The sequence below is a fragment of the Oryx dammah genome, unplaced genomic scaffold (assembly GCF_014754425.2).
Source record: "Oryx dammah isolate SB20612 unplaced genomic scaffold, SCBI_Odam_1.1 HiC_scaffold_18, whole genome shotgun sequence".
In the NCBI taxonomy this organism is placed as follows: Eukaryota; Metazoa; Chordata; class Mammalia; order Artiodactyla; family Bovidae; genus Oryx; species Oryx dammah.
Window position 1 is genome coordinate 114,097,291 of NW_024070202.1, and position 23,637 is coordinate 114,120,927.

Consider the following 23,637-nt stretch of genomic DNA (forward strand, 5'->3'; position numbering starts at 1 on the left):
TCCTCTGGACCCTCCTGTGTGTGTGTGTGTGTGTGTGTGTGTGTGTGAGAGAGAGAGAGAGACAGAGACAGAGAGCAGGTCTTACATAGACTCTGTCATGGTCCTGCTGAAAGGCGTGTCCTCTGGACCCTCCTGTGTGTGTGTGTGTGTGTGTGTGTGTGTGTGTGTGTGAGAGAGAGAGAGAGAGACAGAGACAGAGAGCAGGTCTTACATAGACTCTGTCATGGTCCTGCTGAAAGGCGTGTCCTCTGGACCCTCCCGTGTGTGTGTGTGGGTGTGTGTGTGTGTGTGTGGGTGTGTGTGTGTGAGAGAGAGAGAGAGAGAGAGAGAGCGTGCGAGCGAGTGAGCAGGTCTTCCGTGAGAATCTAGGCAAACTTTCCAACCTCCCTGAGCCTTTGGAGACCTTCCTCTATAATGACCACAGTTCAGCCAATCCAACCAAATAAACGGTTGGCCTTTCTGGCCTCGGAGGTCTTTCCACTCCTCCTCTTAAGCCCGGGACTAAGGATTTCCACGGTGCATCAGCTCTGTCCTGTCCCTGAGGACGTCACACCTGGGGAAGAGGTGACTCCAAGCCCTTCCCTGGCCCAGGCAAACCCTCTAGACCCCTCAGAAGGCTGAGCTGGTTCCCACTCTCCTGTGACAACACCAGGCAGGTCTCCAAGGCCTAGAAGTCCTCCCCGCTTCTTGGGCCCTCTCTGCCATCTTTTCCAAGAGCCCTGTGCCCTCAAACCAGCTCCCCGGCCCAGCATTCCCAACCACTTAACAGCTCCTCGCCCGAATAACCAGTCCTCACCCGAATAACCAGTCCTCACCCATCACCATCGCTCATTCTAGTAAGCCAACTCCTGCATGGGTACTGGCGCCAAACTGCCCAGGCTGACAAGGCAGAGCCTCTTGGAGGGTCCGTGGGACAAAGGGCGATGCTGGGGCCAAAGCGAAAAGTGAAATTTAGTCACTCAGTTGTGTCCGACTCTTTGCGACCCCGTGGACTGTAGCCAACAAGGCTCCTCTGCCCATGAGATTCTCCAGGCAAGAATACTGGAGTGGGTTGTCATTTCCTTCTTCAGGGGATCTTCCTGACCCAGGGATCAAACCTGGGTTGGATTCAATGTCTCCTGCATTGCAGGCAGATTTCTTTACCATTTGAGCCCTAAGGGACCAAATCTGGTACCTTGAGAAAGTCAGATGAGGAGTCTTGGGGGTGCTCACTGTCCCTGGATCACACGGCAGGGGCTACCCCTAAAGTCCCCTGGGGGCTGACCCCCAGAAGTACCTGCTCATCGCGAATCAGGGGAGGCACGGGGGCCCTCTCGGCATGGGCCCGTGTGCAGCCCCAGGAGGGCCCACCAGCACGAGAAGTGAGCTCTTCCAGGGGAAGAGCAACATCCCATCAGTGTCTCGGGGGGCTAGCCATCAAGGCGGGGAGAGACCACGTCCACAGCAGATGAATGGGTCAGTGAACGTAGCAGTTACATGCAATGGAATACTACTCAGTCGTAAAAAATGAAGGACGTTCTGATACACGCTATTCCACCAGTCACAAGAGCACAAACACTGTATGAGGATACTGAGCTCACACTTGATCAGCCACGTCTGACTCTGTGACCCCAGGGACTGCAGCCCGCCAGGCTCCTCTGGCCACGAGATTCTCCAGGCAAGAATACCGGAGTGAGTTGCCATGCCCTCCTCCAGGGGATCTTCCCCACCCCAGGGCCTGACCCTGTGTCCTGAGTCTCCTGTGTCACAAGCCAATTCTTTACCATTAGCACCACTGGGGAAGCCCACACGAGGTTCCGAGAACAGTCAAATTCATGAAGACGGAAAACAGAACGGAGGTGGGGCAGGAGACGGGAACTGTTGTTTAATGGGGGACAAAGTTTCCGTTTTGCAAGGTGACAGGGTTCTGGATGGATGGTGGTGATGGTCGCGCTGTCAGTGTGAAAGTGCTAAATTCCACTGAACCAGATGCTTAAAGATGGTTAGGATGGTGCATTTTATGTTATATTGACTACAATCAAAGACTGAGGAGAAAGGAGTGGCTGTACCACCGCCTGCCATCGTCTGTGGCTCCCAGGCAGTCAGGGCTCCACTGGAGCAGAGTTGGGGGGGGTCTCCCCAGCAGTGGCCCAAGCCCAGGCTCCTGAGTGCCCCTGCCTGGCCTCAGCCCGTGCACTGGGGACTACTGTCTGCACCACCACTCCACGTTTCCAGCTGATCTCTCATTCTCAGCCACATCTGTGCTCCAATCCCACCAGAATTGCTTAGCTAGGACCTCAGCGTATCCATAAACCTCCCATCCCGTGTTAAATCTCACCCTCGGCTGGAACACTCTCAGTGGTAACGACGCACGCAGCTGAGTGCCAATGGTGTGCAGGGCAGGGAGCCCTGGACGACACCCTGAGTGTCCACAGCCCCCTTTGAGGACGGCCACACCAGCAGGCTGATGGAATGCAGCTGACTTGGGCCCCACCCTGTCCACACTGGGCACCCCCACCCGGAGCAGCACCCCCTCCACTCCCAGAGCCTTGTGGCCCTTCAGTTCAGTTCAGTTGCTCAGTTGTGTCTTTGCGACCCCATGAATCGCAGCACGCCAGGCCTCCCTGTCCATCACCAACTCCCAGAGTTCACTCAAACTCCTGACCATCGAGTTGGTGATGCCATCCAGCCATCTCATCCTCGGTCGTTCCCTTCTCCTCCTGCCCCCAATCCCTCCCAGCATTAGAGTCTTTTCCAATGAGTCAGCTCTTTGCATGAGGTGACCAAAGTATTGGAGCTTCAGCTTTAGCATCATTCTTTCCAAAGAACACCCAAGGCTGATCTCCTTTAGAATGGACTGGTTGGATCTCCTTGCAGTCCAAGGGACTCTCAAGAGTCTTCTCCAACACCACAGTTCAAAAGCATCAATTCTTCAGCGCTCAGCTTTCTTCACAGTCCAACTCTCACATCCATACGTGACCACTGGAAAAACCATAGCCTTGACTAGACGGACCTTTGTTGGAAAAGTAATGTCTCTGCTTTTGAATATGCTATCTAGGTTGGTCATAACTTTTCTTCCAAGGAGTAAGCATCTTTTAATTTCATGGCTCCAATCACCATCTGCAGTGATTTTGGAGCCCCCCAAAATAAAGTCTGACACTGTTTCCACTGTTTCCCCATCTATTTCCCATGAAGTGATGGGACTGGATGCCATGATCTTCATTTTCTGAATGTTGAGCTTTAAGCCAACTTTTTCATTCTCCTCTTCCACTCTCATCAAGAGCCTTTTTAGTTCCTCTTTACTTTCTGCCATAAGGGTGGTGTCATCTGCATATCTAAGGTTATTGATATTTCTCCTGGCAATCTTGATTCCAGCTTGTGCTTCTTCCAGCCCAGCGTTTCTCATGATGTACTGTGCATAGAAGTTAAATAAGCAGGGGGACAATATACAGCCTTGATGTACTCCTTTTCCTATTTGGAACCAGTCTTCGGCCTTAAAGACCCACAAAGCTACTTTCATGCTGTGCAGGCTTGTCGTTATGGAGGCTTTCCCCAGGTCAGAAATGTTTGGAACGGTCCTTTCACTTTCATGATTTTAAAAAATGCAATAGAAAGAAAGATACATCTTTTCATGGGGGGAAATATTTCTCTGCCCGTGGAGCTGAGTTCTGCATTCCTGGGGCATGAGAGGAACAAGGAAGTCCCTCGACACCAGGACAAACATCTGAAGATTGTTCCCACCCGGTCCTCCCATGGTCCCTCTGCCCGTGCCAACATGTCCAGTTCTTTCAACTGTTTCTCATAGGACAGGATTTTGAGTTCTCATACCACCCTACTAATTAAGTCCTTGACCCTGAAAAATATTTACAATCCCAGAAGAATTGAGATTAAAGATTAAGATACCGAATAAAGCCCAAGAGAAATGACTTTATAATTATGGATTAACTTCTGTGGTTCAGCCTATAAAGAATAAGACAGACAAGGTCAGGGCAGGGGCAACGCCAGTGTCCCCACCAGCTGGAGAAGCCCAGCAGGACCTGCCAAGCCCCGCCCCTCCTCCCCGCCCCCCAGCCCTTTCTGCTCTAAGGTGGGCAGTTAAAGAGACCCCAAGAGCTACATCGCTGCACCTCAAAATCCGGCCCGCAGCTGAGCACACAGGCCCTCCCCTACTTCGATTTTGATCTTTTTTTTTCTATCCCAGGGATGAAGAGGATCTATTTTTAGTGGTGTAAGTGAAGAGTTGCCATAGCGACAGCTGGTGGTTACAAGCCAGGTCCTGCTACAGTTCCCAGTCATAAATAAACCCCGAACGCTGAGCCCCAGGAAGAAAGGGGCCTGAGATCACAGCTCCTCCCAATCCACCGGGTCCCGGCCTGCCCTGCAGTCAGCAAGCTGGACCTGAGTCTCCGCTGGCGGGGGAGCGGATCAGGGTGCGGGAACTAGCCTTCAGGGGGCCCCTGGGATGCTACAGCTCAGTTACCAGGTGGTAACACCTGCCTCGGTGTGGAGCTGGGCGATGGGCAGAGGAGGCTGGGTGCGCCAGGCGGCACGTGTGCGTGCTCTCCTAACGCAGACCTGCTGCGTGTCCACCGGAAAGGCGGGAAGACGAACAAGACGGGGCACAGCAGCAGCGGGAACTATCAGACCCCCAGACTGGAGACCAGGGTCCGCCCGCCCGCAAGTCGGGGTGCAGGGGGCGTGGTCTATGCGGAGGATGGAGACCAGCGTCCGCAGCCCGCAGGTGGGGGTGGAGGGGGCGTGGTCTACGCAGAGGACGGAGCGGTGACCCAGCAACGAATGAATGAACTTCAGCCACACTGTGGGCGGGGCCGCACCCCTGGCGGTCAGGTGAAAGAAGCCAGACAGAGATGTTAAACCCTGTGCGGACCCATCACATGAAGGTCAAAGCCGGATAAGGCTCGTCTTGGGGGTGAGGCGTGCCCACGGGACCTGGGAGAAGCGTCTGGGGGGCTGGTGATGTTCTGTCTCTTAGTCCGAACGTCGGTTACACGAGTACGTGCGGACTGTGCAAATTCACCACCTACGATGGACACGATTCTGCAAGCGTCTGCGGTAGCTGGTAAAGGACCCGCCTACCAGTGCAGGAGATGCAAGAGAACAGGTTCGATCCCTGGGTGGGGAAGATTCCCTGGAGGAGCGCATGGCAACCCACTCCAGTATTCTTGCCTGGAGAATCCCACAGACAGAGGAGCCTGGCGGGCTGCAGTCCACGGGGTTGCAAAGAGTTGGACACGACTGAGCAGGCATACACGTAGCACAATTTACATGAACAAGGTTTTACCAGGTTGCTGCACTGCTAGTCCAGAATCAACAAGGTGGTGTGAAAGGCTCTCGGTGCTGGAGGGATTTGAGCGTAGGTATCAGGACGGGTGGACTCCTAAGTGCTGCACGCCCACCCCTGGGGCCCCGCTGGGGGTGATCCTGCAGAAGGGAGGCCCTGGAAGGACTGCGGAGGGGAGGGTAATCCCCCAGGCTCAGCACACCCCCGGGCGCTCGGTCCACCGGCACCAGACTGAAGGCAAGGCGCTTCCCCCGCTCTCCACAGCTGCTCAGAGGCCACCCCGAGGCTCGGCCACTTCTGTTGTCCCGGCTGTCACTTCTGTTGATCTGATCTGGCTGTTCCGTGAGCGGCTGAGTCACCCAGGAATGAGACGCAGGGAGGACAGAGGGGACTCTGGACTCAGTCTCCCCCGGGAGTCACAGCCGGCGGCGGGGGACAGCCTTGGGGGGGGTGCAGGAGAAGGGGATGCTCTGCTGGCCCTGCAGGGGAGCAGGGAGGGTGTGGTCTCCCCACACAGTCAGCAGCGGGAGGCCCGTGAGGGCCGTGATGCCTGGAGGAGGCTGAGACGCCAGGTGCCCATCTCTCCCTGGGCCCCACCTCCTGCCCTAACAAGGTGATTGAACATGAGATGTCAAGGCAGCCATGCAACGGACATCAACACAGATAGTTCACGACGGGGACGTCCTAGCCCCCCAAGCCAGGGCAGCCCCTTCCCACGTGGCCTTCTGCTCTCCCCTAGATGCTGCTCAGGTCCGGTTCTCCAGGCAGGTGACCGGGGTCTGCACCCAGCTGGCACCAGGAGACACCCACCTGCAAGAGGCCAGGCTCAGAGCCACGGGGCTGCTCATGGGGGCATAGGGGGTGCTGCTTCAGGGCTCAACACCCCTGCAGCCCCTGGGGAGCTGCAGCCGAGGTCCTGGAGGGTTGTGCGCTCTAGGGACAAGCTCCCCTCGGTGGAGTCTCAGCTCACCAGCCCCTTCCCTGAGCCCCTCACCCCATGCACGACATGACGCCCCTGCTCACACTCCCTCCCAGGGGCCTCTGTTCCCAGCTCACCCTCCAGCCTGGCATTGTAGGTTTTTCTAAAGTCTGGCCCCATCTTCTCTTTCTAGACATTTCCTTGACTAGGCAAGACCCCCACCCCGGTGTGCACCAATCCAGTATCACCCCTGTGTCCAGAGCAGACACCCCCACCCCGGCTTACACCCAAGCCCCTGAGTGTTTAGCCCCAGTGCCCATCCTGGGGGCCCCTCTCCAGGCAAGCGTCCCTCACCTCTGCCTACGTGCAAGCCGCTGAGCCTCCTCTGGCGTCTTCACATCGTTCTCAGAGCAGCCTGACACACATGCAATAAATAACACTTATCAGATGGGTTAACTTGTGGGTGTCTGGCTTTTCCACTGATGGGCCCCAGAGACACAGCAGTGCAAGGAAGGCCAAGGCCGGGTTGGCCTGAGGGGTTCACTTAAAAATATACAGAAATGGTGAATCTCTACATCGGGCTTAAAACAGTGCTGTAGGCGATTATACTTCCAAACCAAAACCAAAAGACGCTTGCTCCTTGCAAGAAACGCGATGACAAACCTAGACAGCGTATATAAAGCAGAGACATTACTTTGCCAACCAAGGTCCATGGGGTCGCCAAGAGTCAGACGTGACTGAGCGACTGGACAACAAAACCAAAGAATCAAGGACTTCCCTGGTGGCCCAGAGGCCAAGGCTCCACTCTCCCAACTCAGGGGCCCTGGGTTCAGTCCCCGGTCAGGGAACTAGATCCCAGACGCCTAAACTAAGACTCAAGGTGTCAAATAAATAAATGATCACCAAATACTTAAAAAACAACAACCAAACCAACAGACAAGCTCATAGAAAAAGAGATCAGAGTGGTGCTTACCAGAGGTGGGGGTGGAAAATCAGCAAGGAGAGCTGGATGAAGATGGTCACAAAGGTATGAGAAAAATACAGTTCATTTCAGGAAAGTCAAACAGGGGCTCTGTATCAACCTAGAGGGGTGGGATATGGAGGGAGACGGGAGGGAGGTTCAAGAGGGAGGGGATACATGTATACCTATGGCTGACTCAAGTTGCAGTTTGACGGATGTTCATTAAACTTACTGTGGTAATTTCATGGTGTATGCTGTCCACCCTGAACATATACAGTGCTGACTGCCAACTGTATTCTGATTTTAAAAAGTTTATGGTTGGATTTCCCTAGTGGGTAAAAATCTGCTTGCGAATGCAAGGGACATGGGTTCGATCCCTGGTCTGGGATGATTCCACATGCCGCGGAGCAACGAAGCCCGTGCACAGGTAATGAAGCCATGCGCTGCAACCACTGAAGCCTGCAGGCCTGTGGTCTGCAACACAGAAGCCCCTGCAGTGAGAAGCCCCCACAACCGCGGCGAGAGGCGGCCTCTGCTCAGCACAACTAGAGAAAAGCCCACCGCAACGAAGATTCAGCATAGCCAAACATAAATAAATAAATGGATATATATATTTTTTTTAAGTCTATGGTAAACTGTAATAATTTTCTTTTAATAAGCCATGTTAGTACAGAGTCCAGACTTCACGGCTACTCTCAAGCTCGCCACGGTGGCCCAAAAGCTGGGTGTGAATTTGCCTTTACACCTTCACAGATGTAATAGCTCATCTATAGCTCTCAGTGGGATCGTCTCAAACGAAGTCATATTTTAAAAGATGAAATATGTCCACAGAAAGGGACACGGCAATTTAAAGAAATGGCCCATTTGTATAAGGCACCCACAGGCCTAATTTTTTTAGTCTAAATTTAGAATATCAGAGTTTCCTTACAGAGAGTGTTCTTGCAGTGCAGTGAACACACAGCTCTGGAGAAAATGGAGCTGGACAGAGGTCCATGGGATGACCTTAGAGACTCATCCTCTTCCCGGTCTGGGCAGCCCTTACCCACCTGGACCTCGGGATCTTGGGTCTGAAGGAGCCACACCCACACAGATCTCCTGCCTGGTCTTAAGTAGCTACCGAAGGCCTGGATGGATCAAGTTCCATCTTAGGCTGTGTCAGTTTCTGTTAAGTTTGTCCTTATTTAACAGCAAAATCCAAAATAACAGTGGCTTCAGCCAGAAAGAGGTTTATTCTTCTTTCACATAAAAAAGATGTCTGAAAGACAGGCGGTCCATAGCTAGTATGGCAGCTTCACAGTGTTAACCCAGGCTTCTATCTTTATTTTCCACTAACTTCATTCCTTGCATCTTCAAGCAGTCACCTTATGATCCAAAATGGCTGCAAAGCTCCAACCCTCACATCTACAATCATGGCAGGGGGCAGGTGAAAGGAACCTAAGGGGATTTACTTCTCCTCCTTCCTTTTTTTTTCTTCTTTTTTTGCCCTACCTTGCAGTATGCGAGATCTTAGCTCTCTGACCAGGGAATCAAACCTTCGCCCCCTTCAGCGGAACCTAGGAATCTTAACCACTGGACAGCCAGGGAAGTCCCCAGTTCTCCCCGTTTTTAAGAGTCTTTCTAAATGAAAACAACACTTGCCCATACAGCTCACTGAATAACTGTCACCTGCCCTACTTAGCCACACGCATGGGCATGAAATGAGACCGAGGTCCTGCGACTGAGGAAGACAGGGAGCAGGAATCAGAGTGACGATCAGAGAGATTCTGTCACAAGCAGAGAGAATGAATGAGACAGTCTCTGCAGCCCAGGAGTTTAACGAGAACAGCCCAGCCAGGTTCATCAGGCTCTGGGTTGAGTTTTCTCAAGGCAAGTCCTGGAGAGCCCAGGTACAATTGTAGGAGGACATCTCCAGGGCCGTGGACCTAGAGGAGAAGCTGCAGAAAAAGTACAATTGGTGGGGTTCTCTTTCCTTTATCTTCTGAAGATAATCGTGGATCCAGAAGGCCCCTCTCAGCCACGTGACCCAGAGAGGCCTGCCATGAGGGCAGACTCGAGAAGCAGAGGTGGGGTAGGTGTTGCCAGGGCTGCGTGGGGGACCCTGCAGCAGAGGTCCATTGCGTCTTGTTTGAGAGTGGATCTGCTACCTTCCCTGTCCTGCTGACAAACCAGTCACCACCAGTCAGGTAGATTCTGCAAAGGTGGGCCTGCCTCAGCAATGGCCACACTGAGCTCAGCAGGGACGTCAGAAGCAGGGCGGTCAGCCGGCGGTGACAGCCACCACTTTTCCCGGACGTCTGAGAGCGATGCTGGGCTGAGTACCTGCTGAAGACGGCCTTCCAGGTGTTGGAGACCCCCCCGAGTCCCACTGGGCACTGGGAACCCCTTTGGGGTGCTTCACGTGCCATACCAGACCTGCCCTGGACCTTTGCACGTGGCTTCTCCCACCTGGATCCCTTCTGCCCCCCTTTTCCCTCCCTTCCCCTTCCTACTGGCTGCGATCTAACGCTTTAGAGCCTATTCTTGTCCACAGCAGCCTTCCTGAACACCGAAATCCATCCTCCTGACATCTCAGCTTACTCTTTAATATTTCACTATGCACTTTAATTACTACGGACGCATGTTTGCTCAGCACCTATCCTGTTCCCCACGGTCCCCAGCAGCTACACCCACACCCTAAGGTAGGAGCTTAATAGACGTGTTCGGTGGATTCAACCTTAACGTCAGAGAGAGCCACAGACACAGAGCAGGAGGTGGGAGCTCCAAGAGTCTGATGCTCATGTCTGAGGCCCAGGTGGTTGCAGAACCAGGCAGAGAGGACACACGGGGCAGGGTTGGGAGGGGGCAGACCCTGGGCAGGGCGGCAGATTGTGAATGGAGCTCTGCTCCAGGGCAACCCCGACATGGGGCGACTTGCGGGCCTCCCAGAGCTCAGAGGTGATGCTGAGTCCCCAGCGCACCCTCGTGCCAGCCTGGCCACACCTCCCTGTCACTTCCATCCAGAAACACGACCACAATCAGGAACCCCCAGACTCTACGCAGAAGTGGCTACAGAGCACCCCTGGCAGCGTGTGTGTCCAGAACCCACTTGCTGTGCGTCCATCGGCCACACTAAGGGTGGGCACGTGGTCGTTTGATGGGCCAGCCCTGATGACCAGCGTGGTGGTGGTGGGGGTGGTAGGGAGGAATAGGCGGCACCCGTAAGCTGGTCTGCAGTCACTCACGGGCATTTTCTGAGGCCTGAAGATGGGATGCAAGACCCGAAGGAGACCTGCCAGGCACAGACAGCCCTTCACCCTATTCCTCGGGGGCCTGAACTGCTGGGTGTGTCAGACTAGGAGTCCGGGGCATTTGGACCCGGACACCAGCCCCTCCTCCCCTCTGAGCTGGAGGCTGGAGTCTCAAGGCAGGCAGGTCTTCCCCCCAGTGAAGTTGGAAACACTTCGAAGTTTGGGCAAAGAGAACAAGTGAGAACTACGGGGGTAGCAGCATCCTGCATTGACTACACTTCCTTATTTTCTGTGTCCTCTATGGTCTGGCTCTGGCGTCTGGCTGACTGGGGCGGCCTGCCCTTCCCGGGGTTAGCCCGCCCCTCCCTTGCAGGGAGCCTGCCTTTCATATGCAAACAAGCCAATCCACAGTCCTACTGGGAGGCACCCTCCTGCAGCTGGTCCTTATGCTCTAAAAGGCACTACCCCTTGATCATCCCAGGGGCAAGTCCCAGACTACAGACAGCCCCCAGACCCCAGCACCTGCTGAAATGATTCAGCTAAGCCACCCCAACCCTGCTTGCTCTGCCTGGCCTTGTCTCTCCTGCGGAAACCACAATGAAGGCTCCTGCCCGCCCTTTCCGCTGGCTTCTTCTACCCCCTCCACTGCCCCTGGATCTTCCCCGTGCGGTCCTGCAGGGCGTGGGTGGGGGGAGGCTGTGCCCCCTCCTCTTGGGAACTGGGAGTGACCAACGGCCTTTCTGTGGCATCCACTCCTGACCTGTCAGCGTCACGGCACCAGAATAACAATGAAACCGACATTTTAATATACACCTCCCCATCGTCTTGGGACTTCCCTGGTGGTCCAGCGGTAAAGAATCCGCCTGCCAACGCAGGGGATATGGGTTCAATCCCTGATCCGGGAAGATTCCACATGCCAAGGGGCAACTAAGCCCACCTGCCACAACTACTGAGCCCAACGCCCTGGAGCCTGTGCTCTGCAACAAGAGAAGGCACCGCTGTCGGCAGCCCGGCACCACGACTAGAGAGCGGCCCCTGCTCACCGCAGCTAGAGGAAGCCCGTGGGCAGCAACCAAGACCCAGAGCAGCCAAAAATAAACTAGTTAATTAACAGAAAATAAAAACACAGCTCCCCATTGCCTACGCTAGGTGCCTTTCTTTCCTTGTCTGCACTGGCAGACAGAAGGACTCCCCATATCCACACAGACGAAATCTTCTGTCAACAGCAAAGCTGCAAGGGGAAACGGGCACTTGATTCTGACTAACAGGGCCTTTCTCAGAAGCCCTGGCAGAAGCACCTGTGCACTGGACTGACTTCCCAGGTACGAGCACAGAGGAAGGAAGACAACCGACCCGAGGCCTGAGGCCTGGGGCTCGGAACTCAGCGGGCAGGGGCTTGTCCTCCTCTCAGCCTCGTCTCCCCGCAGAGCCAGAGCCGAGCGTCTCTAGGAGGCAGGGGCTTGGGTTGGGGGCATTTGGAATCTTAAACAAATCCTTTCTTTCTTTCTCTATTTTTGGCTGCGCTGGGTCTTTGCTGCTGTGGGCTTTTCTCTAGCGGCGGCGAGTGGGGCCTATTCTTTGATGCTTGGGCTTCTCACTGCGGTGGCTTCTCTTGTTTTGGAGCAGAGACTCCAGGGTGCTCAGGCTTCAGTAGTGGACGGCTCCCAGGCTCCAGAAGACAGGCTCAGTAGCTGTGGCTCACGGCTTAGCTGCTCCGCCGCGTGTGGGATCTTCCCGGATCAGGAATCGAACCCGTATCTCCTGTGTTGGCAGGTGGATTCTTCACCACTGAGCCAAGCAGCTCAGTGGATTGGATTTGGATTATGGACATGAAAGCGGCAGGACAGCTGAACGCAGGCGAGGCTGAGCCCTGGCAGTTTTATCATTCATCTGCTGTGCATCTGTGAAGTCACCAGTATTAGCTGGTTTGTGCTACCTCTTTCAGCAAAGCCTTGTAGTCATCTGAGTCACCGAAACGCCCTCTGAGCCCTCCACGTGTCTGTCTCAGAAGTGCCCTTGGCCCTGGAGCCCCAGGCGGGTGCCGCGTCCCTGCTTCCGGCCTGGGTTTGCTGGAGGACCACACCACACCTCCCCGCACAGCTCTGGGGACACCAATCACCCCAGACTCCACGGGCCACACACAGGTCTGAGCTGGGGCCTCCCTGGGAGGGGACACACTCGCTCCTGGGGATTCCGCCCTGACCACCGTCATGGTCAGGACACCTGTGGAGGCCAGCAGTCCAGGGCCAAGGGCAGCAGCAGCCCCAGAGGCGTCCTGGTGCTCCGGTTCTCGACAGGGTCTGGACCACGTGTGTTTTCCTTCTCAATCATTAAAGGCAAACTCAGAGTTGAGGAAAACAGTGGAAGCAGTGACAGATTTTATTTTCCTGGGCTCCAAAATCACTATAGACAGTGACTGCAGCCTTGAAATTAAAAGATGCTTGCTCCTTGAAAGGAAAGCTATGACAAACCTAGACAACATATTAAAAAGCAGAGATATCACTTTGCCAACAAAGGTCCATATAGTCAAAGCTATGGTTTTTCCAATAGTCATGTACAGATGTGAGAGTTGAACCATAAAGAAAGCTGAGTACTGAAGAATTGATGCTTTTGAACTGTGGTGCTGGAGAAGACTCTTGAGAGTCCCTTGGACTGAAAGGAGATCCAACCAGTCCATCCTAAAGAAGATCAGTCCTGAATATTCATTGGAAGGACTGATGCTGAGGCTGAAACTCCAGTACTTTGACCACCTGATGTGAAGAGCTGACTCACTGGAAAAGACTCTGATGCTGGGAAAGATTGAGGGCAGGAGGAGAAGGGGACCACAGAGGATGAGATGGTTGGACGGCATCACTGATTCAATAGGGATGAGTCTGAGCAAACTCCAGGAGATACTGAAGGACAGGGAAGCCTGGTGTGCTGCAGTCCTTTGGGGTTGCAAAGAATCAGGCACGACTCAGCGACTGAAGAACCAGAACAGAATGAGTTGAGGACAGAAATCACCGTCTCTTTAAATGTCCCAGGTTCTCAGTCTGCTCTGGATGCTGGAAGCCCCAGATGCTGCTCTCTTGGGTGCCGAGCCCCTTGGGCCCTTAGACTTACCCTGGACCAGGTCCCAGCGGGAGGGTCTGGGGGACAGAGCAGCAGGTGTCGTCTAACCCCGGCCAGGCTTTCCAGCCCTGAGGCGTCTCCATCACCGAGCGGGGTCACTTTGTGAGGTCCACCCCCTCCCACCTTACTTCTTTCTCCCTTATTCCTCTATTCACCCCACCAAGCTCTGCAATCGGGTCCCACTGTCTTCACACACACCCTCAGTCCTGGAGTCACAGACTCACCATGTCCGGTGTCAAGGCTCTGCCCAGAAGCAGGACTCCCCGGAGCCACACCTCCTCCAGGCAGCCCGCGAGCCCTCACTTCACTGTCTGCATCATCACTCGGGCCTTGTTTCTAGAATGTTCCTAGTCTGCCCCCTTGGGGGCTGGGAAAGGAAGGGGCACTGAGAGTGAAGGCCATTTGCTGCTGTCTCCTCCATCCTCACCTCCACCCCTGGAGGGGGAACAGCTGGGAAGCAGGCATGCAGTGAGAACACGCACAGCCCTGCCGCTCTGTGCCCGCCTGTCAGCTGGTGACTGGCCCACTGGCCGGTGAGGCGGGGCGGCCGCTGGGGGCAGATGAAGGTGGAAGTGCTTAACGAGGATTTCCCCGGGAAGCCCCTTGCCTGGGCCCCTCCTTCCACCTGTCATCCTTGGATGCTGGGCCAGGGCTGCCACACAGCGTGGTGACAGCCACACGGAGGGAAACTGGGCAAAGGAAGCTGAGCCCTCCCAGCTGGGTCTGAGGTGCGGAGGATGGGCGGGAGGCGGTGAGCCAGCCCCCTCTGACCGATCCCGAATCCCAAACGCCTCTCCCAGACATTATAGAGTCCGAATCCCCGATCCCTTCCCCTTGCAGACGAGCTGCAGGCTCTCTGGGGTCTCCTGTGTGGGCGCAGGTTCGGCAGAGAGGCTGGGAGCCAGGGCCAGCCACTCTGGGTGGGCACTGGGCCTGCAGAGGGCTGGGGACATAGGCTCATAACCCCAGCTCTGCCCTTACCGTTCCATGGCCTTGGGCAAGACCCCAGCCCCCAGAGCCCAGCAGTGCTGGCTCAAGACCGCCGGGGGCTTCATCTCATGCCCCCTCGCCCCTCACCTGCTTCTGTCCTCACTCCTGCTTGGCCCCCCCCTAAGGGCTTTGGCCTGCTTCCTGCCGTCCAGTCACACTGGCCCCTCGGTGCCCCTGGACCCAAGGCTCACCCTCCCTAGGGCCTGGACCTTCCATCTGTCTGGAAGGACCTGCCTCAGGGTCCACATGGCGCCTCCTTCTGTCCCCTCTGACCCCCGTCCTGCCCTTTTCCCCACAGCGCTCCCCACGGCCCGGCATCACAAAGGAAAACTCGCTCGGCTGTTGAACAGGCCAGACATAAGGGAGGAGCACCGTGTGATTCCGCTCGTGAGGCACCCGGAGCGGTCACTGGAGAGAGGCAGGGAGGAGAAGTTGGGGGGAGTGCCAGCACTAGGGGGGCAGACAGAGTGGCCAGCTGTTAAAAGGGACAGAGGTCTAGCTGGACACGCTGGGAAGTTCTGGAGATGCCGGTGGCGATGGTCTGCTCAACAGTGTGAATGAGCTTAAGTCCAGTGAAGAGTACGGGTAAAAATGGGTAAGGTGGTAAGTCTTACGTTCCATTTATTTTGCTGTACTGGTTGGGTCGCTAAGTTGTGTCCGACCCTTTATGACCCTGGGGACTGTAGCCCGCCGGGTTGCTCTGTCCTCCACCATCTCCCAGAGTTAGGCTCAAACTCATGTCCGTTGAGGCGGTGATGCTACCTAACCATCTCATCCCCTGTCTATTTTACCACAGTTTAAAGAACCATCTCAGTGGCTTGCCCTGGGAGGGCGCACTGGTGTCTGTACCCCCAGTGTTGGCACTGAGCAGCTCAGACATTGGTGGGACTGGCAGAAAGTGAAGCAAAAGTGGAAGCGTTCATCGCTAGTCGTGCCTGACTCTTTGCGACCCCGTGGACTGTAGCCCGCCAGGCTCCTCTGTCCACGGGACTGGCACAGCGCTTCTCACCACTGAGCCTGAATATGGACACCATTCCTCCATTCTCCCCCCTTCTCTGGATGCTTGAAATGCTCCACCATAAATAACTAAATACATATATTCGAATGGGTGACCGAATGAATACTGGGCTCTCTCAAGGCCACCCCAGTCTGGACACCGGAAGCTGGGTGGGCAGGCAGCCACCCAGAAGCAGCATGGAGATAACAAGGGGCTGGGCAGGGAGCAGAGGGTCCCGGGGTCAGGGGGATACCGGGGGGAGTCAGGACAACCGCCGTGCCCACTGCTGAGACAAAGACGACTCAAGGTCCCCGCAGTGGCACAGCCCGCTGCAGGCTCCGCTGGCATTAACAGGGGATGAGAGACTGGGGCAGGCAGCATCCGGGTGAGGCGTGAACCCGGGCAGGAGGAACTTTGGAGTTTCGTTCCAGAAGTGGTTGCGCATTCATCACAAGGAGGGCTAACAGGAGGAGGAGGCTCATTGCAAAACAAAACTTGTCGGGGGCTCTGGTCTCCAGTGTCCCCTGGACCCCAGCTGCGTGGGGACACAGCCTCCTGATGCACCCAGAGGCTTCCTGGCTCTAATGCTGGCCCTCAGAAGGGGCCTCTTAAGGCTCCAGGTAGCTTGTGTTGAATCACTCGCCTCTCACTACAGAGGGTAGAAAAGTTGCTACAGTCAGTTTTCTGAACTAATGAGCAAAATCCTTTTCTAATCTGCCTTTTACATTTTTATTACTATTGCTACATGCTCTTTGTCCTCATCATCTGGATCTCTGTTGACCAAAGAGGCCGAAATTGAAGGCTTAAGTCCAAACCATCGCTGTGTTTGCCTACAGAGTACGACACCTGCAGCGGGAGGTGCCTACGGAGCTTTGTAGGGGAGTGGGAGGCTGGGCGGGCCCTAAGCTCTGGGCCAAAAGGCGCAAGCTTCTTGTGAATCAGAACTTTCCGGGGCATTTTATTACCAGGCTTGAAGTGTTTAAAACTCCAATCAGAGCCACAGGCTTCCAAACAGACATGCTGGCCAGGGGCAAACATACACGGATTAAGTAACTGCCGATCTGCCAGGCCTTCATTTCCCTCTTGTGGTTGTTCTGGCTGCTCAAGAGCCTAGGAGGGGACTTCCCTGGTGGTCCAGTGGCTAAGAAATCTGCCTTCTAATGCAGGGGGTGTGGGTTCGATCCCCTGGTCAGGAAACTGAGATCCCATAGTTTGCGAGACAACTAAGCCCATGCATGCACAGCAACCCACGTGCCTCACAGAGACCCAGCACAGCTGAAATGAGAAGGAAAAAAGAGGTCACAGGGACGGCTGTGTGTGTGCGCAACTGTGTGTAACAAAGAAGATGCCTGTGTGTGACGAACGACCCCATCTTGAAACGGAACAGAGGATACAGTGAGTGCTTCCCGGAAAAGGCTGATGGGGCCACAGAAGCGGCCAAACACACAGAATCGTGCTGACCACCTGTGTTCACTTGATCTGGGGAAGACGGAGGGTGGGTGAAAGGTGGACATCCTCCCAACCCTCGTGGAAGCTTTCTTAAAAGAAGAAAGAAGACTTCTCTGAAATTCTTAAGCTCCAGGGTTTCGCCAGTGGCTCAGCAGGTAAAGAATCCAAGACACAGGAGATGCGGGTTGGAGATATGGGTTCAATCCCAGGGTCTGGAAAATCCCCTGGGGGAGGAAATGACAACTCACTCCAGGATTCTTGCCTGGAGAATTCCATGGACAGACACAGTCCATGGGGTCGGCTGCAGTCGGACACCGCTGAGCACCCACATAAGGATAACCATAGGGAGGAAAGGGATCAGCTGGAAGGGAATTAAAAGAAGGCAAAGTCCGGAAACAGTGCTGCTGGAGAACCAGGAGTAACTGTGGAGGGACCCCATTTCAATCCGCCCCATAACCAGCAATTCTCTAGTGAGAACCTGGGATGCTTCAAGGCGTCAGCGTTGGAAGATGGATGGAAAACTTCCTTGGGGACGTGGTCCTTGTCCCTAAGAAGCCTGGAGGTCACAGAATAGGCAGTTGGGATGATTTCAGATAGGAGTGGTTCAGTCTGGTCTTGGGGAAGGGGTAGGTGGCAGGCAGGGAGCTGGGAGGATGCTCAGTCCACACTCTCTGTTTTTTTTTTTTCATCTGATGTATCCGCACCACACATGACTGAGGGGCCAGCACCTGCTGCCTGCCCCTGCTCAACGGCTCTCACACTGGGACTCTGACAAAAGGAAAACTGGATACATGGGCTGTATCCCAAATCCCAGAGGAAGGGTCTAGAAGATACTCTGATTTTCCTGACCCTGCGATCAGAGCCGGCATTTGCATGTGAGCTCTTGTAAAGCCTGGTCAACATGCAAATGTTATTTTTGATTTCAGAAGCACAACCGACAGGATGACAGATTTAAAACACAAGGGAAAAACCACTGTCTGGCAAAGAACAGGCTTTTTTTTTTTTTTTTTCTAATGGGCCCACCCATGCTCATTAGCAAAACCAGACTTTTAGTGAAATAACAGGTTTAGACTTAGCTCTATAGTAAATGAATGTTTATTACTTTATTATTTAAAAGAAGAGTCTTCTTTTAAAACCACGTCTCATTTAGCCTGAAGCTGAAGCTCCAGTACTTTGGCCACCTAATTTGAAGAGCCGACTCATTGGAAAGACCCTGATGCTGGGAAAGATTGAAGGCAGGAGGAGAAAGGGGTGACAGAGGATGAGATGGTTGGATGGCATCACCAACTAGATGGACATGAGTTTGAGTAAGCTCCGAGAGCTGGTGCTGGACAGGGAGGCCTGGCGTGCTACATGAGGTCGTAAAGAGTCGGACACGACTGAGCAACTGAACAACAACAATTAAGTCCAGGGTGTCTGCCATCCCCCACTTCCTCCCCTGCCGCGTAAGGCTAGGCACTGTTCTCCTCCAGCAATTCACCTTTGCACATGGTGCAATCAGACACCGCTCTCTGATTCCTTCACAAGACTGAAACCTCCCTGAATTTCAGAGCTGCTGTCTCCTTTGCTTATCCGCCCCCCCCCCCGGGGTTATCAGTGGGTCCATTAGAAGCTTCCGGAAGTAACTGGCTAAACTGGGTGTAGCAAGCGATGTCGGCAGGTTTTCTGTTTACCTTTTTCTTTTCTTACTACAGGCACTGCCTTGGAGATACTGCAGGTTCAGTTTCCAGCCCGTTGCAATGAAGTGAATATCAGAATGGTGAAGGGAGCCATGCGGATTTCTCAGGTTCCAAGTGCATATATGAGCAGTGATCACACAATGAGGTAGTCTACCAAGTGTGCCATAGCAGTATGTCTAGAAAACAATGTACATCCCTTGATTAAAACACTCCGCTGCTAAAATATAAGGCTAGTCAACATCTGACAACACCGGGGAGCCACACGCCTTCAGTTTGTAAAAAGAGAGAGAGAGAAATGCAAGGAAACGAGGCATGCCTGTGTTCTAGCTTCCCAGTTGGCTCAGTCGGTAAAGAGTCTGCCTGCAGCGCAGGAGGTGCAGACAGACCGGACTTGGATCCCTGGTTTGGGAAGATCCCCTGGAGGAGGGCAAGGCAGCCCACTCCAGCATTCTTGCCTGGAGAATCCCACGGACAGAGGAGCCTGGTGGGCTGCAGTCCACGGGGCCACAGAGTCGGACACGGCTGAAGAGACTGAACACGCACGCATGCCTAAATTCCAGTTTCCATGTACTGCCAAGATGTTTTGCCAAAGTCATTTCCTTACTACACAAAACGATTATTTTTGGCCACTTACCATGTGGCCTTATACCCAAGGAACACAGCTTAGTGCACCCGTCAGCTTCCCCCTCTTTGCTACCACTGGGCTGTGTGAGGGGGCTGCTATTTTGTCTTAGGGGCGAGTGTTCAGGAATGCCCGTGTTCTGCAAGCAGCAGCCTTCAGGGCAGGCAACCTCCCAATTCTTAGGAAGTGGGCAGGCCTTAGCCAGGCCCCTGGGAAGCCCTGGCTGCCTTGAAACCCACCTGCCTGACTCCAGCCAGACAGGGTGCCTCCCTCACACCTGCAGGTCATTGGAAATACTGAACTGTGGACGGTTCACCCCATGAACCAGGCACACTGGTCCCAACCCCCTGTACCCAGAGAGGCTGCAAGAAGGCCCCAGAAGCCAGGGAGATCACAGAGCGGGCTCCTCCCCCCACCCCACCCCCAGCCCGAGGACAAAAATCAAGGCAGGCGTTAACTCTTCCCTCCCGTGTTAACCCTTGACCACCCGATGACACAGCCGTGGGCCCAAGGGGATGAGAGAAAGGCATCCTCTGTGATCTCCGGAGCCAGTTTTCTCTGCACACACACATCTCATACTTCATAGCCGCCAACAACAGCTCCGGTCCATTCTTACTTGTCCCCAGGCCGCTGCTTTTGCCAAAATGAACACCAGCCCCATTGATCAACCTCATCAGGGCCAGTTAGAGAAAACAGCCTGGGGGAAAGCACTGCTGGGCCATTCGGGACAGCGAGGGGCCAGACTGTCCGTAAGGACACACATCCGCATCTGTCTCCTCTGCCTGACAGCTGTATCTGCACACAGCTGTCACCTGGGAGGCTGTGCGCGTGTACACGTGCACACACACACACACTCACACACACACTCACACACACACACACACACACACTGGCCCTGGGACCAGCAGAGGGCTGGGCAAAGGGAAGGGTCCTACCACAAAGGCCATGGGGCTCCGACTGCCGCCTCCCGGTGCTCCGGCTTGGGTCCTTGCGCTTTCTGTTGCCCCTGAGGCTGCCAAACCGCTTCATGGGGAGCTGGGGGCGCCGTGGGAGCTGGGCCGGGTGTGCATGCCAGGACTCGCGGGGGACAGCGTCAGCCCCGGGCGGCCAGGGGCCAGGAGGGACGCTGCATGGGCTGGCAGGCGTGGGGCCCGAGAGCTCAGAGACGCCACCCAAGCGTGCCAGCCACAGCCTGGGGTCCCCCAGCCAACGCCGGAGGGGTCGCCCGCAGGGCCAGCAGCCGCTGGACAGGCCGGGTGGTCCTCACCTCTGCACCCTCCCGCTGGGGCCGCGGCAAAGCCGGAGCAGCCGCTGCCCTTAAGTAGGCAAGAAGCTGCCCCGGAAGCCCAGGCAAGTCTGTTTATATAGTTAAGGTCAGCCACACACTCAGGCGCTCGGGGCTTTTTCCTCCTGAAAATGAAAAAAAAAAAAAAAGGGAGGGAAGACGAGCTAGGCAATGGGAGGAGGGCAACACCGGCTGGTCATGTGTGGGTCTGCAGAGGTCCCTTTAAAAAGACTGTAAAAGGAAACCACCCGGTCCAGACAATTCCTGGCACCGGTTGGCCAGAGTGCATTCCCATCATGACATGACATCACACAACTATTTTGATTCATGTGTTCCAGGGCTCCTTGGGGTCAGCAGGCTCCGGCTGCTTCTCGCTGAAGAAGCTGCAGGTCCCCAGGGCTGGAAGTCGCTGAATCCGAGCTCGCGGCTCCCTGAGATGACAGAAGCAGTGACTGCCTCTGAGGAGGGGACACAGGGTCCCCAGGGACTCACCAGGAGGGTCTTGACTCATGTCAGTTTGAACCAGGGACTGGCTAAGAACTGCAGAATGATAGAACCCAAGGACTTTAGAGATGTGATCCAACCCCCTCCCATGACCGATGGGGAAACCGAGGCTCCAAAAGGGGGTATGATTTGCTCCAAGTCCTGTAACCATTGGTTAGAATTCCAACTTCCTTGACCCCTAAGCCAAACCCCTGACCTAATAAAAAGAAAAAACTTCTAGTGTGCATGTGTTTTGCAACTAAAAATAAAACTTTTAAAAAGACAGGGGAAAATGTTCAATTCCTTTTGCTACCTTCACTAGACTGAAGGGATCTGCCACTAATTAGCTTTGTGACCTTGAGAAAGTCACTCCTCGTCTCTGGTCTCAGTTTCCTCCTCAAACCAAGGTGAGATCTGCTCATGTTAGGAATTCATCTCCTTCCAGAAGTCTGAACATCTAATGGCTCTTTGCCCTGCCTTTTCTTTCTGCTGAGAGGGACGGAGATCCAGTGATCAAATCTTTGTAGCAGGATGCATTGAAGGGACAGAGGAAATAGGTCTTGCCCTCAAGCTATGTGAAAACGACTTTGAGAGACAAAGAAAAATTATTATACTAACTGCATAAAACATCAAAATGTGCTCAATGGCAAGTGGCCAGAATGGACAGTGTCATCAGCACAAAAGGATAGACAGAGAGGGGCAATGACATGACCCTGCTTGGAAAGCAGAGCTTGAGTTGGCCTTGAGGGCTGGTGGGTCTGCACAAGAGAGGAGAGGCCAGGCCCCCACTGCACCTATGGAGGAACCTACAAGTCATGAAACAAGTCGCAAAACCCACCTCCACTTGGGTTCTCCAGTGCGCTAGTGGATTGCCATCTGTGTTAAATACGGGAAGCCCAAACGGAAGCTCTGAAAAAGTCTAAGAAGGTAGGTTTCAGAGTTTCATATTTAGATTTTCTCTTGTTAAAAGAGGAAATCTAACTTTTCCCGGGTAGCTCAGCTGGTAAAGAATCCGCCTGCATAACGGGAGACCTGGGTTCACTCCCTGGGTTAGGAAGATCCCCTGGAGAAGGGAAAGGCTACCCACTCCAGTATTCTGGCCTGGAGAATTCCATGGACTGTATAGCCCATGGGGTTGCAGAGTTGGACAAGACTGAGCGACTTTCACTTTTTAAAAATATCAATTCAGGGGCTTCCCTGGTAGTCCAGTGGCTGAGACTCTGCACTCCCTATGCAGGGGGCCCAGGTTCTCTCCCTGGTCAGGGAACTGGACCCCATATGCCTCAACTAAAGACCCCATATGCCTCAACTAAAGACCCCATATGTTGTAAGTAAGACCCTGTGCAGCCAAACAAATAAATAAATATTTTGAAAAATTAAAAAATCAATTTGGCATTTAAAAAAAATGGAAATGTTCTTCTGGTTTAAAAATGAAACAAAGCAGAGCTTCCTTAGAAAAGACTGCTAAACAAGAATTCTAGTAAGAAAGAGCCATATTTGATTAAAAGAAAAATGAAAGGCTTTGTCTAAACCAGTGCAAGACTCTTATACTACATGAGAGACTATGTAGAAGAAGAAAACACTTCAGAGTTTAGTGACTAAAAGGGAACAATGAGTTTAAATTTGTGTGGGAAATAAACAGCAACCCGGGCAGAGCCAGTGGCTCTGTACATAGCTTATACAGCCATTCACTCACCAAGTAATTATTAAACCTCTACCAAACGAGCAGGACAGATGTTGATGGAGGGGATTAGAGCTACGAAAAATTCAAAGACATTCCTGTCCTTTAAGAATTATATTTTAATTAGTAAGATAATAAATACTGTTTGGGGAGTACCTACCATATGTCAGTTGGAGTGCTGAATATGAATTTATTTCATCATTCCCAGAAACCTATGGGGCAAGTGTTACTAACACCATTTTACTTAAAGCTGAATAACTCTTACTGTGCCATCTACAGAGACGTGGATGGACCTAGAGACTCTCATACAGAGTGAAGTCAGAAAAATACATATTGTATATTAACAGATACATGTGGAATCTAGAAAAATGGTAGAGATGAACTTATTTGCAAAGCAGAAATAGAGACACAGATATAGAGAACAAATGTATGGGTACCAAGGGGGCAAGGGGGCGTGGAATGGATTGGGAGATCGTGATTGACATATATACACTATCAATAATAAAGAAAGCTGAGAGCCAAAGAAATGATGCTTTTGAACTGTGGTGTTGGAGAAGACTCTTGCGAGTCCCTTGAACAGCAAGGAGATCCAACCAGTCCATCCTAAAGGAGATCAGTCCTGAATATTCATTGGGAGGACCGATGCTGAAGCTCCAATACTTTGGCCACCTGATGCAAAGAACTGACTCACTGGAAAAGACCCTGATGCTGGGAAAGACTGAAGGCAGGAGGAGAAGGGGTGGCAGAGGATGAGATGGTTGGATGGCATCGCCGACTCAATGGACATGAGTTTGAGCAAGCTCCGGGAGTTGGTGAAGGACAGAGGAGCCTGGCGTGCCTCGGTGCATGGGGTCTCAGAGTTGGACACGACTGAGCGACTGAACAGCAACATAAAATAGATGACTAATGAGAAACTACTGTAAGCACAGGGAACTCTACTCAGTGCTCTGTG

The 23,637-nt window shown here is 53.7% G+C and overlaps 1 protein-coding gene across 3 annotated transcripts in view; it reads right to left on the bottom strand.

The window, feature by feature from the left end:
- PRKAG2 (protein kinase AMP-activated non-catalytic subunit gamma 2) overlaps positions 1-23,637 on the bottom strand; it is a 305,785-nt gene that overhangs the window by 155,222 nt on the left and 126,926 nt on the right. The window contains exon 1 of one of the 3 annotated variants that reach the window (XM_040260436.1): positions 20,172-22,925. The exons of the other annotated variants lie outside the window; for them this stretch is intronic. Within the exon in view, the coding sequence (XP_040116370.1) occupies positions 20,172-20,265 (94 nt within the window). The 5' untranslated portion in view covers positions 20,266-22,925. Of the gene's footprint in view, positions 1-20,171; positions 22,926-23,637 lie in introns of those variants that run through there. 3 annotated transcript variants of the gene reach the window in all.